This window comes from Callithrix jacchus, chromosome 5 (assembly GCF_049354715.1).
Source record: "Callithrix jacchus isolate 240 chromosome 5, calJac240_pri, whole genome shotgun sequence".
NCBI classification, from domain to species: Eukaryota; Metazoa; Chordata; class Mammalia; order Primates; family Cebidae; genus Callithrix; species Callithrix jacchus.
In genome coordinates, this window is record NC_133506.1 from 95,670,314 (window position 1) to 95,691,514 (window position 21,201).

At 36.0% G+C, this 21,201-nt stretch overlaps 1 protein-coding gene across 18 annotated transcripts in view; it reads right to left on the reverse strand.

The window, feature by feature from the left end:
- Positions 1 to 21,201, reverse strand: part of BCAS3 (BCAS3 microtubule associated cell migration factor) — a 754,554-nt gene that overhangs the window by 251,259 nt on the left and 482,094 nt on the right. For 2 of the 18 annotated variants that reach the window (XM_078373704.1, XM_078373702.1), the window contains one exon: positions 384 to 5,123. The exons of the other annotated variants lie outside the window; for them this stretch is intronic. In XM_078373704.1, the coding sequence (XP_078229830.1) occupies positions 5,065 to 5,123 (59 nt within the window). In that variant the 3' untranslated portion in view covers positions 384 to 5,064. Of the gene's footprint in view, positions 1 to 383; positions 5,124 to 21,201 lie in introns of those variants that run through there. 18 annotated transcript variants of the gene reach the window in all.

Genomic DNA, 21,201 nt, shown 5'->3' on the forward strand with positions numbered 1-21,201 from the left:
TGTACCACCATAACATAGTTCTCCAAACTTTATAATACTTTTCTATAATTCCAGAACCAAAGGATCTAAAATTGCCCAGTCCAGTACTCTCATTTTACAAATAAATTAACTAACCAGGGAGGTAGTAGAGGCTGGTGTAAAAAGTGAGGGCTCTGAAGTCAGACACGCATGGTTCCAAATCCTCATTCCACCAGCCTACTGTGGTACAATCCAGGCACATTACTTTCACAAGACCTCAATTTCCTAATTTATAAAATGATGAAAAATGAGATAATGCTCACAAAGTCTGAGGACAATGCCTAACAGCTGATTTTTTTAAAAAATCAACAAATATTCATTACTATTATTGATCCTTATATTATTACAAAATGATATTTCTTCCATTTCTTTTTGGGATGTATAAATCACTCCAGTGTTTATTCTGAACATGACTTTTGTCTGACCATACTGGCCAGACTATAGCAGACTATATGAAATATTTATTTTATAAATCAGGACAACTCTCCATCTTCTTCCTTTTTGTATGTGACTCCTTTGTTAATATATCCCACAATTTAAAATTACTTTGCAGTCTTCAAATGCTTTCATCTTTCCAACTCTGCTCCATGGTTTGTTGGAATACATATGTGAAAATCACATGCTAAGTATGTTTGCAAAATACTTTGTTAAAAGATTACACAGTAAAGAATCAAAGATAGTTTTTGGGGTTTACTTTTTTTTTTTTTTGAGATTCCAGGCAGTTGGAGGCCAATGAAAGTCTCCGAAAGCATCCTTCCAATTCATTTGCTTCAGGAAGCTAAGGAAATAACCTATTTCCTCTTCCCTCTTTTCTATCTGGTTTTTCTGATGTGTTCCCAGATCCTCAAAGAAAGATTCAGAGATCCATGAAATCTTAATATGCCTGTTTGAAGTCAGGAAAAATAAAGAACAGTATGCCAGTATTTCAGACTAGGAAGACAGTGCATCGATCCTTAAGGGGGAATTTGGTTCAGTCCTGAAAATTACTAAGTCTTTCTTCCCAACTTAACAGGGAAGTAATGTCCAATGGCTGAAATCTGCACATCCTTCCACTAGCCTGGAGGGTGCTCCTAAAGTAATCTTACAAACTTGGGAATTAGTCCAGCAGCCTAAAGCTTTGTCTCTTGGCAGATGAGTTGCAGCAATTTTTGGCTTTTCCAACAGACCCTGTACTTGACATCAATTAGCCTAACTCAGACCCTGACCTTGCCTTTATACTTGGGAAAGAGTTTAATCTTTAAGATGGACCCAACTTCAATAGAACCAAAGTAAGTGTGAAAGTTCTTACCTAACCCTTCTCTTAGTATACGCTATTTCATCTTTAATGGAGATCTTTCATCTCAGATGTTCATCAGAAAGGGTTAACTTCAAATATTCCCTTATATCTGAGCAACATTCAACTCATTTGTTGTTCTGGGCTTTTGTTTTTGTTTTTCTTGAGACCGAGGTAAAAATCCCAGAAAAGCCATAGAGATCATTTTAAATGCTGCCCTCACACTAATGGTTCTATCTTTTTATCAGCTTATTCATCTGATTGGATTAGATTTTAAATTTTCCTTTAGCCTTAGATATTTGACAAGATTCTCTAAGTACAGTGAGATTTTCTCCAAGAAAAGGAATACACTTGATTGGATCAGAAACCACAACCTGCCTGTAGAAGTTAAACCTTTCAGTAGGTCAGGTCATGAATCAGGGGTGGTGGCATTTTATGAACCTTGCTTGGATTCTTTGATCTTTCACATAGACCTGGTAAGGAGCTTCTTCTCAGGGATAGGGGAGTGGACTCCTCTATTTCTCTTGTCTTTCTTTCCTTCTCTCCATCTTGCCTCCTCCACAATTAACAAGAGCAGGCACAGTGGTATGCTTTTGCTCCCTAGAACGTTTCACGGCTTCTGAGGCATTTTATCTTTCTCTCTCTCTCTGTGTGTTCCGAATATAGTATTTTGACCACTCAATATAATTTAGAGACTCATTATTCAAGCCTCGTACAAGCAATCTATATTCTTACCATTTATTCCAATGTTAGGGAATCTTCTGAAAGAAAAAAGAATTTTGGTTAAGTTGGACCAGGGAAGTAGATTATAGCTCACACAGCCATAGACGGTAGGAGTACCATTAGGATTTGGTAGATGCCCCAAGACCCAGGGAAAGCAACCATAATTATCTGTCAAGTAAGTTCTCACCTATACTCAAGTAATTGTGGAGTGGTGCCTTCAGTTACAGACTTAACACTAGATTTGAAACTTTTTGACCTAGCTGTGTTTAAAATTACCAATTGAACAGGAATTTGTTTTTTCTGCTGGCATTCTGTCTTGTAAAAATAAGAAGAAGGGAAGGTGATTATAGGCACCTACCATCAAATTTAGTAAAAATCACTGGAGAAAACCAGACGTGTGATTTAATGATCTGAGAAATTAGGCAAGTGTCACGTCTGAAGAATCTTAAAATGGTTATAGGTCAAAGCATTAAAAACTTCTTTGGGGATAGAGGGGCTATAAGGAGAACATGGTGAGGTATCTGCCAGGGGTTAATTGCAACTCTGCATGAAAAGCAGTTAACAAGTGAGAATTAGAACACCCAAGAGGAAAAGAAAAATGTTTCCAGTGCCATGAGAAATAAACAACAAAGAAGAAATATTTCCTTTGGCTACCACTACCTCCTTTTCAAAAGCTCAGAGGAGCTACGGGGAATGCCAAGGACTGGTTTTCTCTCAACTCCCTCTGAAACATTTGTCTTCATTACCACTCTTTTTAATCAGGCTCCTTCATGAGTGTTTCTGCTCAGCCCCTAAGGGGCAGCTCTGGTCTGCGATAAATCAGAATCCACACCACAAGTCACTAATCAGCACTCTCAGGGAAAGAAAAACAGAGAAGTGCAGATCACTACAGGCTGAAAAGGCTGGAGGCCCGCAGTCCTCAAGGAAGAAAGGCCCTGACGCAGAAATAAATGGGTGAAGAAGGAAAGGGACTGCAATGTTTAGGCTTTATTTTAAAATCTCAAATGCAAATCATTCACACTTAATTATAAGAATTTGGAATATGATTTCATTTTAATGGTATAAAACAGATTATGAACTTATTTAGTGAACTATAATTTATACCTTTGACTTAATAATTTTCATACCCAATTCAAAACTTATTAAGTCCAAGGAAGAGGAACAGAAGATAAATTAAGATAATTAAAACTATCAAAGTCAGGGAGCCCTCTGTCACACCTGCTGTTTCAGCGATATCATTAGGAAATGAAACATTTCAGTTAAGAACTCTCTAATGTCTATGACATGACTGTTATTTTTTGTTATTTTGCTTAAGTGGAATTACATGTATAAAATTACAAACATAAAGTATTTTTTTCATTTGGAAAGTATCTTAGAAATAACCTATGAAAAAGTGAAACAGACTTGTTAAAGGTCAACCTAGCTAGGTAGTGGCAGAGTTTACTCTAGAACCTATGTCTCCAATATCTTTTTTTTTTTGGCGATGGACTCTTGCTCTGTCACCCAAGCTGGAGTACAGTGGCGTGATCGCAGCTCACTGCAACCTCCGCCTGCAAGGTTCAAGTGATTCTCCTGCCTCAGCCTCCCGAATAGCTGGAATTACCGGTGCATGCCACCATGCCAGGCTAATTTCTGTATCTTTAGTGGAGACAAGGTTTTGCACGTTGGCCAAGCTGGTCTCAAATGCCTGACCTCAAGTGATCCACCCGCCTCGGCCTTCCAAAGTGCCGAGATTACTGGCATGAGCCACTGTGCCTGGCCCAAGACAAATATTTCTTGACGCTGACTTCAGGAGCTAGAATCAGAACTGGTTGGAGCCCAGCTAAACTAAAAAGGTCAATTTGATTAGAGTGGGGGTGCTCCTAGAGGGGATGTACAAGAAGCATGGCTAGACTTTTAAAATCTCCATTCAAAACATTTGAACTTCATGTTATAAAATGAGATACAATCAAAGGTTCTTGAAAACAGGTGTGACAGGATAAAACTTACTTGAGGAAGAAGATTCTATTCAAATTATGCAAGGTAAACCAGGGAGGCGGCAGGATTAGAAAGGCTTATGTTTGAGGACCAATTTGGTTACTTCTGCAGTGTCCCAGGCAAAAGGTAATTAAGAATTAGTTTTGTGGTTATTCTAATGATTGGTGTCCTTGGGTTGTATTGGTGGAGAATAAAAAAATTGTACAGATGAGTTTCTCATAATTAATTGGGAAGATAATTTGCCACTTTTAATAAAGCTCTGGGATTTAGACTTGAGAGAAATACTTGTGGAATTATTATTAATAAACCTGAGACATGTAAAAATGTACAGTAAATTAAAAATTAGTCGCATAAACTCCATTAAGGTGAAAGTGGGTCTTTCAGCTGTCCACCAAATTTGTGATTACAACAGCTGGACAGATGTCATTAGAGCATCATCCATATGCTCTATCTTGAACCTGCCAAATGTCTGAGTCACACACAGAGTGTGTGCAATGGTGCTGTGGAATACAACATTGCCTTTACGAACAAAAAGCTACAAAACAAGAATCATTGGTAGTATACAGAAAAGTGTTGGCAGCCTTTGTTAGTACAGATAAAGATTTTATTTTTCTTTGAAATTATGTGATTAAGACAGAAATAATTAAATGATCTGCTGTGAGAAATTTCAGCTTTATAAACAAAAATGGCTTCTGCAGACCTTGAAGAATAGCTCAGTAGAAGAAATACTCAGATTGTAAGTTCTAAAATATGGACAAGGAAGGATATAAGAAGAACATGGCGAGAACTAAAGGTGTCAAACAATGGTTCTGAGACTGGACATCTGCACCTCCTAAAACAGGAGACTCTCCTTTTCTCCAATAGCACAGCCAAGGCAACCAAAGCCTTCTATGTTTCCAGAGCCAAAAAGATGCCTAAGGCCCTGGAAGCTACAAATCAAGACTAGCTGCTATAAAGCAGACCATCTCAGACATATTCTCATTCCTGACAAATACCCACCCACCAGCGGGACTGGGAGACACATGGCAACCAGAGCAAGTTGTCAAAACTTACCATTATAAAACGTCCATCTTCTAAAAATACAATCTTTGCTCAGGGCAGTGTTTTCCTTGGAAGACAGCTCTTTTGAGAGCTACAAAAAGGTGGTTAGAACGGATGAGGTTAGCTCTAGTAGTCTAACAATCGTGTCGAAAATGTAAAGGTGAATAATGGTGGTAGAACGTTTTACAAAAAGACAACAACAACAACGAAGGAATTCATTAATTATGTTCCTCTACTTCAAAGAAATCCATAGTTTTTAGCACTGCTCTTTTGAGAAAAGAAAACTGCCTGTAAGTTCTCTGGCCCTTCTTCTTTAATTTCCTTTCTTACTCCATGCCCTCAGGTGGCTAGCCTAGTGCTACATGGCCTAGGCTACATATAAAGTTCACAGCTCTTTGCCTGATCTCATGATCCTCTATCAAAACAGCACTTTCAAAAGTGTTTCCTGTCTAGCTCTGCCCTTGCATGAGTATTTCCTTGGCTGGATCAGCTGCCAAACTAAATCCCTTTTGTAGAAAACTGCGAAGAACTCAATATAGCCCTGTCCCACTCTCCACCTTAGGCCTGACATCCGGAAGTGACTTGGGAAGTATTCTAATGGTTACCAAATTTTGGGGAACTGATTTAACTTTTCTGTGCTAACCATGTGTTTAGGAGAGACTGCATCACTAATCATCACTTGACCTTGTGACAGACCAAACGTTGCCGATTTTTTTTTTCCTGGGGGGGAAGAAAATTCTACCAGCTAGCACAATGATGTAAATGCAAAATCATGTTGTGAGACGACTGCCAATATGCTGGTTTCCAGATGTTTGACAAGAAAGTGCAGAAACAACACAAAGGAGGGCTAACAGTTTCTGTCACAAACTCTGCTGGGTTACTTTCTTGCTTTCTCTCTCTCCACACTTTTTTCTTTTATTTTACAAGTGCTGCAGATTGTATATAGCTGTCAAATGATTCAAATGATTTGAGATAGAAAAGAATGGAAAGTTTGTCCATTGCTTGTCAACCTCTGTCTTTGAAAACACAGAACGTTTTCCAAATCTATTATCATTACTGAGTTCAGCAATAATTGCAGGGTGATTTGTTTGAATGTATATCTATTGGTATCCCACCTTTCACTTAAATAAGCTAATACACCAAACAAATAAGAAAGGAACTTGAATGGATCTCTACACATTTCACTAAGTATCTCCTCTGCGTGTCAGCCATAGATGAAATCTGATTTAAGTCAAAGTCTAATGCTGCCCAGGCGGTCCTCACAGCATGGGCTTCATTTTTATGTACTCATCCTTGACTCACACTATTCCTGGTGGAAGGCTTCCTAAAAGAAAACCAGATTGAGTTGTCAGGTTTACAGTATCAAGGAATCTCTAAAATGAATGGGTTCTTTAAAAGAAAAGCCAAACTTTGGGTAATTACATTCAAACTCCTTAATCACATTTTCTGAGCTCCATGGGAATTGTGGTGTTCTTTGCTGAATGTCTTCCCCAAAGCCACACAAACGCAATACAGAGTCTTCCTTCAAAGGAAGACATTGAACAGAATGACTCCTGCGAGGCAGAATGTTAATTTCAAGTATTTACTCCTTAACTTTTCTTTTTTCACATGGCCAGAAGCAGTATGTATGTGTTCATGTGTATATGTATTTTTAATTTTTTTATATCACCCTCCTCACTTTGTAGCCCCCTTCCCTCCTGTTCTACTCCCCCAAAAAGGGAAAAACTGAAGACAGAGGATCTGAGGAGTAATTTTCAAGCATACAGTTTACCAGTGATGACAGACATTACTGAAGTTTGGTAATATTTCCTTCTTTCCCACCTCTGGACATACAAAATAACCATACATCCCCATCCTCTTAAAGTTCTAACCTAGTAGTCTGTAACAGAACTGTCTATGATGATAAAAATGTTCTATACCTTGTACTGTCTAATATGATAATGTGGCTAGTGTAACTGAGAAAATGAATTATAAATTTTTTTAAATCTTATTTTAAATGTAAATTAAAAACACAGCTAGTAGCTACTATATTGGATAGCACAGTTATAGCTCATGAGTTGTAAGCAGAAGTGACCACCATGAAATGCCCAGTGTCCCCTTACCCCTGCCACGGTCACCTAGAATAACTCAGTGGTGAAGCCTTCTCTAACCTGGCTCCTTGACTGGATATAACATGAACAGAGGCTCCTCAATCTGTGATGGACAATATTTAGCAATCATTTAGCCAGAAAAGTCACTAAATGCACAAAAAAGAAAATACAGAAGTACAAATCTTTGCAAAGACCAAATATTACATAAAAAGCTCCTATGGCACATGTGTAGCTGGTGGTGAAGAGGAAGAGATGCAGCTGCTGGAGATGTATTCTTCTTTTTTTTTTTTTTTTTTTTGTTTATGTTTTGAGATGTATCCTAATTTAAATGTAATCTAATAATAGGGTAGATAACCTTGGTGTTCTACTACCTGCTTGGAAAAATAACCCAGAAAGAAATCTTAACACATTTTGTATTCTTGTTACCATGTAAGACATTCCGGTATTCAAAGTAGTAATGATATGGTTGTAATGTTTTTCCCACAAAGAAAAATCCCCTAGTCATGAAAGAGTTAAGAGAGACCAAAATTAGACACAGTTCATGTTAAAGGTTAGAAGAATAATCAGTCATTTGAAAAACACTACATAAACATTTTTCCGGATGCAATTTTCAGTCCAAGGATACATTTCCCAGTAGAAATCAGCAGCTAAAAAGGAAATCATTTCGTCTCCCTAAGTGCCAAATTGTATCCTGATTTTTCCTGGTCTGGCTCAACTTTCAAAACTAGTGGTTCAACTTCTGCAATCTTTCACCCAATGACTATATAAACATATCTTTACAAGACAGACATAATCCTTGGGTGGGCCAATTTATGTTGGATTATGAAAATACTTAAAATACAAAATCATATAATGACTATTGTCCTTCTGTTTTTCACTAAAAGGAAAGAAAAATCTATTTAACATAGGCAGTGGTTCATGTGACATAACATGACACATACACACTGCTTTCTTTTTTTCCAATGTCCCTGAAAATAAATATTACTGACAATTCAGTAAAGGATTGCCGCACATTTTGGCAAGGTGATACGTAAATTCAGAATTTGCAAATATGCTTCTGATGTACCCACATGCCACAATGCACACACAACTGTAATGAATTAAATTGCTCACAGGCAAGGAAAAATTCTCACCCTTGGAAGTATTTTGGATCTTCTGTATTCGGTCAGAGGTTATAGAAACATTAGTTTTAAGGATAAAGTAATCTTGAGTAAAAAGCAAAAGATTCATTCACAATTTATTACTGCTTCCAATTCATATATATTTCACATTATTCAAATTCCCAATAACACAATTCAAGCAGAATCTCAACTCTATAGCTAAGAGAAATCATAAATTTTAAATCTTTGTGAAAGGTAAACTGTTTTTCCACTTCTTCCTGAAATTTTAGAGCTTTTATAGTCAACTACAAAGTATCATGAAAAGCCTATATTCAACATTTAGCATGTTGAGGGGAAGAATTTTAACTTTTCCTCTAATGGATAAAGTTATGTAAAAGAAGACATTTTGGAAGTCTTTGGAGAATGCAGTATAAATCATAGCTGTAAGATCTGGAAAAGTCTGGTTGAACATTAAGAGATTTTCACATCTGTATCTATACATTTCCATCTTGGGAATAATGTATCTCCAAAATCATTCACAGAAAAATGTTGTAAAGTACTCTATCCATTGGTAAGCAAAAGTTAGAGTTGCAATCACGAACATTTTGTTTTCATCATAGATTATTAGTTATATAATCAAATATCCATGAAATTATATTGGTAAAAATGTCTTTTTTTGCCAATATTCTAAAAGCCATAGTAGAGCAATGAATTTAAAATAGCTTATTTCTAGGAACTTTTCATAGTTTATAGTATAACTCTACGAATAATTTTCTGATGCCTAGATTAGTCCTCTATCCTTGCTCTGAGAAAACAAATATGTCATTGAACCAATATGATCACACTATAAGAAAGGACACAGAATAATGCACATTTTTCTTTCATGGCTGAGAGAGGCTGAGAGAGGTTGAATGTCAGACTTCTCTAATTCACAAAATTTATCTGAGTACAAGGAATATTAGGAAAGTATTTCTGTGTTCAAGTGAGTAGCTCTCCCCAAACCAGCATGAAGTATTTAATTAAATATTTTTGTTTAATTCTAATGGCAACATGAAACTTTTAAGTATTTGCCAATATTAGAAAATCTCTAGTTCTTCTGAAAAATATAAATATACATAGACATTCAGAACTAAAAATTAAAGGTTGATTATTTAAATCTATCTTTTGGGTTCAAATATTTTGCATTCCTTTCTGATTTAAAGCACTCTCCTATGAAAGCCACCATTATTTATAAGTGAAGAAAGAAAAGGGAATTTGTCTTACATCTCCCCTCTCCTCACTTTGCCATTGTCACCTGTATCTATTTCCAGGAAGCCAATATTCATTAGGGTTAATCTGCCTACTAAATGAATAAACAAAGGATTTCTCTGTCACTAAGAGGCCAGGTGAGCTGATAGCATCTTCTAACACAGAAAATCATCTGTACCATACAGCTCAGGAAATTACCTGCTGCAATCCCACACCTGGGATCACTTGGCAGGCAGATCCATAATGTTGAGTAATATATGGAAAATGAACTATAACCATTTTTTCAAAGGGCTTGAAAAATCTCTCATATTTCAAAACTGAAGAACATTTTAATATGATTAACTACACTACTCACTAGGGAAAAACAGTGAAAAAAATATCAAGAAGTGCTTCCACATTTTTTTCCCTAAACACTAACAAGGTATGTAAGAAATGATGCCAAAATACTAATATGCAATGAAATATGAATAACTGGTACAAAAATGCCAGTACTTCTAGGGATCTCCACGATCTTAAAAATAACAGTTCTGCAATAGAATGTAGTTAACAAACTAAATGAAAAAGATGCATTATAATATTATAATCCCTACTTTTATAGACTGACAAATTCAGATCAAGTAAAGCAACATAACCTTGATGGCTCAAGATAACAGGAAAAGAACCCAAGAGCAATTATGTGTTAATAGATTAAATTAATGATATTATCACTCCATGTTTCATTTTGTAAAGCAGAACCCCAGGTTTTATTGCCCTATAGAAATAATTTTTCCAGCTAAATAAGCCAATAGGAAACCATTGGTGTTAAAGAAACAAACACAAAATGAGTAAAAGAAATGAGGTCAAAGATAACTGACTTCTCTCTAAATGTTAAATAATAAAAAAAAAAGTATATATATATCCTAGATACAAGTTTGAAATAACATTTGATAGCTGAAAACCATGTGGTATAAGCACATAAAAGAACTGGTTTGAAAATCAATTCGATTACACACATGCGACTATAGCAACAAAACTCATTCACAAAACATGAAAACAAATAGTGATTAGTGATCATTCTTTCAAAATTATGTTCAGTTCTACAGAAGGTCCTGGCTGTATCAAAGAATGAAATAAAACTAAATATGTCAGCATGTATGCCAATGAGAATCAACCAATAGGCTATCCTTGACACAAGGGCCATTAAGTTGCTGATACAGGTTCTATTTCTTTATTAAACTTTTAATCATATGTTTGCAGAGAAAAGAAGCCAAACTATTAATATTGGGCAGATTACATACAGAGGGACTACAAGTAGAGAATTAAAAAACTTAGGTCTTGTGGGACTGAGTCCCTCCACTGTCCTCCCTCAAAAAATTAAAATAGAAAAAAAAAGACTTAGGAAAAGGGTGAGTCAAATTTAATGACTGCCCACTCTATGTCAGGCCCCATATCAAATAGGGCTGAGTTTATTCAAGGGTGATAAAAAACAGATAGGGTCTTTGTCTACAGTGTATACTATCATTATTATTTTTGAAAACAGTTTCTTAGCTTCACAGGGGTTCCCTGGTTGTTTTTATACCGTGAATATGTCAGATTTATATGAAATACTACGACACTATTGATAAGGGTGTCAATTTGGGGGAACTGCAATATTGATAGGGAAGCTGGGGAGGTGTGGGGTACCAGGTCACATATATGCTGTACCTAAGGAAATATAGAGAGAATTTAAAAAAGACTTACCCAGTGGCTGGGCGAGGTGGCTCATGCCTGCAATCCCGGCATTTTGGGAGGCAGAAGTGGGTAGATCGCCTGAGGTAAGGAGTTCGAGACCAGACTAGCCAATACAATGAAACCCCATCTCTACTAAAAATACAAAAAATTAGCCAAGCATGATGGCGGGCAACTACTCAGGAGGCTGAGGCAGGAGAACTGCTTAAACCCGGGAGGTGGAGGTTGCGGTGAACCGAGATGGTGCCACTGCACTCCAGCCTGGGCAACAAGAGCAAAACTTCATTCCCCCTGCTCAAAAAAAGATTTACCCATAATGTGGAATCTTTCACAGTCTTTATCTGTTGGGTCAGGTTTTCTGAGATAAGCCATTTAAACATAAATCAAAGTAAATGCAAACTGTATGTGAATTCCAATAGCTGTCAGCTTACATTGTTCTATTGACAACATATGCTAAATATGTGAACATCATATATACATATTCTTGAATTTATTTTTGCTGAGATTTTTTTTTTTTGTCTATGTGGGAAAATTCAGCATGTGAGTTTAAGGAAATGTATATGATTTCCCTTTCAAGATCCTACAAAAACATATGGGAGCAAGATAATGTTTGTTCTGACCTGCCAAAATCCTGTGGAGATCATCTCGAATCCACATCACATTCCTGAGCCCTAATGCTCACACGGGGCTTTTGCATTAGCAGATGTGTGAAAATGCATGTACTCTGAGAATTCCCTCATGGTTTCATATCTAAAGAAGCTCCTCTACAACAGTTCTTCCAGCCAAATGCTGAAATGACATCTCCAAGTTCAGTATACCTTCATTTAAGCCAGTGTCTGGATGGAAAAAATTCAACTGAAGGGTTTGTTATCTGGCTCAAAACCAAGGGAAGCCTGAGTGAATGTAAGACAGATTTCAAAAGGCCTCCTATATTCTACTTCTAATCCTCAAGTCACATCAGAGACTGTAGTAAATTTTTACTTATTCACGTCACAGTTTCTTGCAATCAGATTTCACCATTTCAAATGCATCACTGGCAGATGCATGTGTATGATTTTAGTTGTGATTAAAAGTGGGGGAAAAGAGACTGTTCAATACTGTTCCTATTTCAGCCGTGGCAAAACTATGCTGAAAATATTAAGAAAACCGATCTACCTTTGCAGACTTTCTCTTAAACGTTCTTTTGTAAAAATAGTATGTTTTGGGGCCTTACAAATATAACACAGGCTCACTACAGAAAACTTTGGAAAAACTTAAAGAAAATTAAAACTTTTTATAATCCTATCACTTGGAGGTTAAATACTATTTACGAGATCTGATCTGCTCCTTCTCTGTCATCCATGAATGAATACTATAAAGTTACATAAATCCATAACTACAAAATTTTTCATAATATTTTTTGTAGTTTTGTACTCTTCTAAGAACATTAAAATGCAAAGCAGTGGTTACAATCTTAAATAGACAAAAGCATTAAAGAGGGGGGACACGGACATCTAGAAATGTTAAAAGGTGTATTCTATAATAATACTCTAACAATTATGACTATCTATATATCAAATAATACAACATTGACACCATATAGCAAAACTATAGATTATAATGAAAAGTAGAGAAAAACATTAGCAGCATGAGATTTTAACTTCACCATTTTTAAGTCCACAACAGGTTATATGTCTGTATATCTACATTTATAGCTCTCTCAAAAAGCATATAACATAATTAACGAGGTAAATCTAACCGACGAAATTGCAACTCTACATGCTGAAAAAAGAAAATAAACCCCTTTTTTAAGTGCCCATGAAACCTTTACAAAAATCATGAAATATTTTTGCCAAAATATAAAATTTGATCAAACCAATCTCCCAGATCTAATGAACAATTTACAGGAAATTTGAAACAAAAGGACACCAAGAGATCAGCAAAATACAGTCTATTGGAAATGGTATAAGATAAATGTCCTGGTTTCCTCCACAAATAAACCATAAAGAAGTAAAAACAAGGAGATGGAGGATAAACCTACATATTAAAAGAGTCTTATGAGATATATCAACCAATTGCAATGTATAGTTCTTATGTGAAACATGACTTTAAAAATGAGATAAAGAAATTTAACATAAATCGGAATTTGATATTAAATTATCATTATTAATTTTCTCAGGCATGATCATATTTTGCTTATAAAAAAGAGTCCTGGCTGGGTGCAGTGGCTCATGGCTATAATCCCAGCACTTTGGGAGGCTGAGGTGGGCGGATCAATTGAGGTCATGAGTTCGAGACCAGCCTGGGCAGTATGGTGAAACCCCATCTCTACTAAAAATACAAAAGAATTAGCCAGGCATGGTAACACATGCCTGTAGTCCCAGCTACCTGGGAGGCTGAGTCAGGAGAATGGCTTGAACCCGGGAGGTGAAGGTTGCAGTGAACCAAGATCATGCCACTGCACTCCAGCCTGGGTGACACAGCAAGACTCCATCTTAAAAAAAAATTTTTTTTTAGAGATATTTACTAAAATATTTACAAATGAAATAACATGACATATGGATTTGCTTCAAAATAATATGGTAGAGTGGTGGGGTAGCATATAAAACTAGTTTGGTGATGGGTTGCAAAGGGTCAAAACCACTTGATTTTTAGGGGTACATCAGGCTATTCATTCTGTATTTGCATATATTTGAAATTTTTCATAATGAGGAGTTAAAGAGAAAAGAAAGCATGAATGTGTGTATGCACACACACACAAAGAAACTGTTGATAGCAAGTATAGTTATTCTTTTCAGAAGGTGCTTTAAGGGAAAGGAAAGATGGGTTTTTAGCTGATACCACACTTACAACAGAACACTGTTCATTTTTATTTAAATTTCTCTTTGGTGTAGACAGATGTCACATAATGTTAGCAATTATTGAATCTAGTGAGAATGTGTATATATTCACTGTACTATATTTAAAATATTCTGTAAGTTTGGAATATTTCATAATAAAACGTTGTGAAATTCCTACTTATTGTCAAGTTAAAAAGCTATCTTAGCAATTCTTGCCTGTATACTTTCGGATATACTGAAGAATAATTTTATCAATATTCTAAATCCACTGGCATTTTGACTGGGATTGCACAAAAGTTCTGAATTAATTTGGAAATATCTTCAGTTGTTTCATCAGTCTTCTTATTCAGAACATGATACATTAATTTATGTAAATAATTTTGTAATCTCTCTAGAATTTCATAATTTTCTTTATATAGGCTCTATATCTTTCCTCTTAGGGTTATTTCTAAGTATTTTATATTTTCTGGTACTATCAGGAGTGAAATATTCTAAAGAATTCGACTATCTAATTAGCTTTTACTTGTTTATAGAAATAGGAATGTTTTACATATTTATTAAGCATCTCATCTGTTGATAAGTTCAAAGATAATGCTCTTGAATTTTCTAGGTGAAAAAATCATATTATCTGTGAATGGTGGTTTTGTAGTTGTAGCTCTTCTTTGTGTTTTACATATTACTATCTTTTCCGGAACACCTAGAGTAATTGTATAATGGTCTTAGTATGATTGCCCTTTCAAGATTTTAGGAGGAATGCCAAGAGTGTTTCATATTAAATATGATTATGGTTTTTGTTTTAATATAGCTATTATTTATTATTTAAAGAAGACATCTATTTCTAGTTATCTCAGAATAAATCTCATAAATAAATGCTGAATTTTATCAAATGCCCTTTCAGCATCAAATGACACTATTGTGTTTTCTTAGCAGACCAACAAATATTATACATTGCAATAATAGATTTTATAATATGGGATAAATCATATTTTGTCATGGTAGATGATTCTTTTACTGTAATGTTTAATTTGGTTTGTTGGTATTTTATTTGGTATTTCTGAATCTAAATTAATATGTAAGATTCCTACACAGCTATCTTTTATGTATGTTTGTTAGGTTTTAGTCATTCATTTTTAAAAGCCTCTCTTAGAGGGAATTAGAAAAACCCTGCCCTCAATAGGTGTTAAAAAGTTCCTCAATGCTAATGCTATTTATTATGAAATAGAAAAAGGCAAGAGGCCACAGCCTGCAAGCACAAAGGTGAGATAATGGCTTCCACATCACTTAACTGTCAGCCTTGCTTAGTGTGAAGTGTTGTGTCTAGAGACACCCAACCAACCATCCATTTAAAAATATAGGGAATATTAAAATAATTGACAAACATAGGAACTTTCAACTTTCTGGAAAATAATTTAAAAACCAAAATGCATTTTGGGAGTAGTGTTAATATGGAATAAGAAACGAACAAACAAAAAAACAGGTTAGGACAAAAAACAAATAATATCTACTCCAAATAGCAGCACAGAATCTTGTGAGGTTAGTCCCCATATTGGTAAAGGTTATCTAACCTCAAGGTCTGTCTATGCTTTGTCACAACAAAAGCTTGTTCTCTTCTGCCAAATAAACAGGAATGTGCAGCCTAGCAAGATGGAAACTTTCAGACAATAATTGCTTTACTCTACCCAAACGCCACACAAAAGCTTGTGGCACCCCCACTACCCACTCAGGGAAAAGCCAAGTAAGGAGCCCAGACTCCGCCCTTAAGAGGCTGTGACAAGGTGCCCTACACCTCCCCTGGGGTGGTGTTGGAGAAGACTAAGCAGAGCCAGGACTTTCATCCCTATCTGCTGGTAACAAGAACCACCTCCTAACACACGCATGCAGTTTTGGTGCAGAACAAATGGAAAACCTGGATTTTCACCCCTGCTTGGAGTAAGAAGGGACCACTCCTTCTCTCCACTGAGGTGCATAGGAAAGAGGTCTAGGGGAGAATCCATTTTTGGACTTTGTATCATCCAGCACTAATGCATTGTCATTGGAGACTATGCTGGGAGCTGGAACTCCCATCTCTGCCCAGTAGAAACCTGACTGGGTAGCAACAGTAGCATGGTAAGGAACCTGAGCTTCTACCTCCACCTGGCAGAAATAAGATAGAACATCCTACTTCCCCTGCCATTGTGATACCAGAGACAGCCCTTTAAAACAGAAGGCTTAAATACAATTTATATCATAGGGAAATGCCCAACTTTCAACTGAAAATGACTCAAGATACCTCCAGCCAGGAAGATATCATAACAAATGAAAAAAAGACAATCAATAGATATGAACACCAAGATAACAGAGATCTTAAAATTATCTGACAGACTTTTAAAGCAGCCATGATAAAAATGTTTCAATGTGTAATTATGAACATCCTAAAAACACATAAAAATGAAAATGAAAGAAATATAAATGTCAGGTGATAATAATATATCAACTGTCAGTGTTAGGTTCATCAGTTATAGCAAATATACTACTACTCTGGTGGTGGAGGTTGATAATGTGTGGGGGGGTGGCAGCGAGTATATCGAAATCTCTGCACCTTCTGCTTAATTGTACTGGGAACCTAACTAAAATTGCTCTAAAAACACCCAAAGCCTCATCAAAGAAACAGGTCTTAGCAAAGAAGTAAAAGATACAAAAGAGAATAAAATGCAATTTTTATTTATTTATTTACTTATTTTTGAGTCAGGGTTTTTGTGTGTCACTGAAGCTGGAGTGCAGTAGTGTGATCATAGCTCACTATAGCCTCAAACTCTGGGTTCAAGCAATCCTTCTGCCCTCAGCCTCCCTAGTAACTTGGTCTACAGGTGCAGGCCCCTCCACCCAGCTAATTTTTAAATTTGTCTTGTAGAGACAGGGCCTTGCTTTGTTGCCCAACTGGTCTCCAACTCCTGGCTTCAAGCAATTCTCCTGTCTCAGCCTTCCAGAATGCTTGGATTGCAGGTGTGAGTCACCACACCTGGCTTCACATGAAAATTTTAGAATTGAGAAATACCATAAACAAAAGTAAAAGCTACGTGGATGGGTTCAATAGCAGAATGAAGAGGCACAGAAAGAATTAGTAAACTGTAACACAGAGCAATAGAAATTATCCAGTCTGAATAACAGAGGCTCAGGGATCTGTGAGATTATAATGAAATATGTAACATTTCTATCCCTTTAAGTCTGGAAGAAGGGAAGAAAGGGAATGGGTTGAAAAAGTATTTGAAAAATGATAGTTGAATAACATCCAAATTTTGTAAGATAAATAAATTGACACATTAAAGAAGCTAAATCCTGAACCTCAAACAGGATACTTCTAAAGAAACCCACTAGATGAGACGGGGCATGGTGGCACATGCCTGTAGTCTCAGCTACTCTGAGGCTGAGGCAGGAGAATCGCTTGAACCCAGGAGGCAGAAGTTGCAGTGAGCTGAGATTTCACCACTGCACTCTGGCCTGGGTGACTGAGTGAGACTCCATCTCCAAAGAAAAAAAACCCACTAGAAGAGACATCATCATAGAGTAGTTAAACATCTGAAAAATCTTGAAGTCAGTGAGAGAAAAATAACACTTTATATGGGAAAAAAACTTCAATTAATGTCACATTTGTCATCAGAAAACACAGAGGGTCAAAAACAGTGATGGTATTTTTTTTTTTTGAGTACTGAAAGAAAAGAACTATCAACATTAAATCCTATACCCAGCCATAATAACACTCAGTAATAAAGGAGAAATTAAAACATTTTCACATGAAGAAAGACTAAGAATTTGTTACCAGTGGTCTTACTCTACAAGAATGACTAAAGGAAGATCTCTTAACAAAAGGAAAATAAATGAAGTAACCATGGAACAGTAGAAAGAAAAAACACAGCAAGCAAAAATATGACTAAATACTATAGGCTTTCCTTCTCCTGAGTTTTCTAAATTATGTTTGAGAGTTAAGGCAAAATCAACACTCTTTGATGTGGTTCTAAATGCATTTAAGAGAATGTTTAAAGATAATGATATTATAAATCGGGGTGGTATAGGGACATAAGGGGAAGAAAGGCTACACTCAAATTGGTGAAATAATGATAGGAGTAGACTGTGATGAGTTAGGAATACATAATGTAATATACATATATTGGCCACTAATAAAGATATATAAAGAACCACAATTTTTAAAACTGTACATAAAAACCCTACAACAAATGGTGCTAGGATAATTGACAAGCCACATGTAGAAGAACGAAACTCACCTCATATCTAATACAAGAGTCAACTCAGGATAAACAATTAAATCGAAGACCTGAAACCATGAAGATTCTAGAAGATTCTAGACATTGGCTTAGGCAAAGATTTTATGACCAAGAATCTAAAAGCAAATGCAACAATAACAAAGATAAATAGATGGGACTTAGATAAACTAAAAAGCTTCTGCATAGAAAAAGAAATAATTAGCAGAGTTAACATACAACCCACAGAGTAGGAGAAAATCTTCACAGTCTAGACATCTGACAAACGACTGATATCTAGAATCTATGAAGAACTCCAACAAATCAGCAAAACAGACCCAAATAATCATATCAAAAAGTGGGCTAAGGACATGAATAGACATTTCTCAAAAGAAGATATACAAATGGCCAACGAACATACGGAAAAATGTGTAACAACACTATGGAAATGCAAATCAAAACCACAATGCAATACCACCTCACTTCTGTAAGAAGAGCCATAATAAAAAAAATCAAAAAATAATAGAAGTTGGCATGGATGCGGTGAAAAGGGAACACTTTTACACCGTTGCTGGGAATGTAAACTAGTACAACCAGTATGGAAAGCCATGTGGAGATTCCTTAAAGATCTAAAAGTAGATCTACCGTTTGTTCCAGCAATCCCACTACTGGGAATCCAGAGGAAAAGAAGTCATTATACGAAAAAGGTACTGGCACACTCATGTTTATAGCACCACAATCTACAACTGCAAAAATATAACCATCCCAAATGCCCATTAATCAACAAGCAGACAAAGAAAAATGTGGTATGTGCTTGGAATATTACTCAGCCATAGCAAGGAATGAAATAATGGCATTTGTAGCAACCTGGATGGAATTATAGACTACTATTCTAAGTGAAGTAACTCAGGAATGGAAAACCAAACATCTATGTACTCACTCATAAGCTGGAGCTAAGCTAAGGGGGCACAAAGATGTAAGAACGATACATCGAACTCTTGGGACTCAGGGAAAAGGGTAGGGGGTGGCAAGGGATAAAAGATGACGTATCGGTTACAGTGTACACTGCTCGAGTGATGGGTGCACCAAAATCTCAGAAATCACCACTAACGAACTTATCATATAATTAAATACCACTTGTTCCCCAAAAATCCATTGATATATTTTTTAAAAACACTATAGATAAATCAAGATAGAATTTTAGAAAATGTTCAACAACCCATAGGAAGGCAGGCAAAACAAAACAGAGAAATAAAAAGCAGAGAACAAACAGAAAATAAAAAATAAAATGGCAGACTTAAGCCCTGACAGATAATTACTTTCCATTATATTCAATGTTAATGGTCTATAAACACCAATTAAAAAACAGATATTGGAAGACGGACTCAAAAAGATGACTCAACTATATGTTTTTTACAGGAAATCCATTTTAAACATATCAAATATAATGATACAGACACACTGAAAGTAAAATGTTAGAAAAAGATATATGATGTAAACGTTACACAAAGGAAAGCAGGGGTGGCTATCCTAATATAAGATAAAGTAGACTTTAGAGAAAAGAAAATTACTAGATAAGAGAAGGACATTATATAATGATGAAAAGTTACACAAAGAAAACACAGCAATCCTAGATGTGCATGCACTAAACAGCAGAGCTACAAAACATATGAAGCAAATCCTGACGGGACTGAAGGAAGAAACAGATGTATTTACAGTTACAATTGGAGACTTCAACAAGTCTTTCTCAATAGATAGATTTCTTACATATTGATGGTAGGATTACAAAATAATACAGACAAGTATGGAAAATGGTTTGGCAGCTTCTTGAAAAATTAAACATACACTTACAATATGCCCCAACAACTGAGCTTTTGGGCCGTTAGCTCAGTGAAATGAAACTTTGTTTATCTACGTGAAAACTTTTATGTGATTGTTCAAGGCAGTTTTACTTGAAATAGCCATAAACTGGAAACAGCTAAAATGATGTAAAATAGGTGAATAGTTAAATAAACTGTGCTACATCCATAACATGCAATACTACTCAGCAATGAAAGGGAATAGACTATTGATACATGCGACAACTTGGATGGATCTTAAAGGCATTATAATCCATTTTAAAAACAGGCAATATCAAAAGGTCACATACCATAAAATTTAATTTCTTAAAAATCTCAAAATGACAAAATTATAGAGATGAATATATTAGTTGTTGGCAGGGGTCAGAGGTGATGGTGGGATGGGAACGGAATGTGGCTATAATGGGTTAGAGGAAAATGAGCAAGATATTTGTGGTGATGGAACAGTTTGTATCTTGATGATGGTAGTGGTTATATGAATTTGTGCACATGATAAAATGACACAGACGGATATGTACACTTTAGACCAATGTCAATTTTCTTTCACCTCTGTAAAGTGTAGGGAGTAATAAGTCTGCTGGGAGGATGCACTTCATATAGTGGCATCATTAGGCAGGATTAGAGGCTTCCTAAATGACTTTCTGCCTATTACATTAAGGCAAGATGGCTCAACATAACATGATAAACTCAAAAATTTCTTCAGCTATAGCAGTAGAGACATCAGCTTGTAAGTACAAATAGCCACCTTCTGAAAAGCAGTGTGACATCACTAAAAGAGCTTGAGCTTGATGCTCATGAACTGGGAATCTAAATCCCAGCTTTCCAGTTACTAAATGTGAGACCTAGTAGAGGAGGGAAGGATACAAGGGGACAGGTCTTAGCTTCCTGTGTTTAAGAGTATTTTTGTCAGAAGGGAAACACCTAACTCTGTAGCCCTTCCAACTCAAATTAGACACCATCTCTTTTGAGAAGAACTCTAAGAATTCCCCAAAGACTGGTGAGGTGCTCCCATGGTACCATGGTCTCCTGCATGAACTAAACTTTAAACAGAGGGATGATTAATTAAAATAGAAGACTGACTACATAATTTATAAAACAGGCATACAATGGA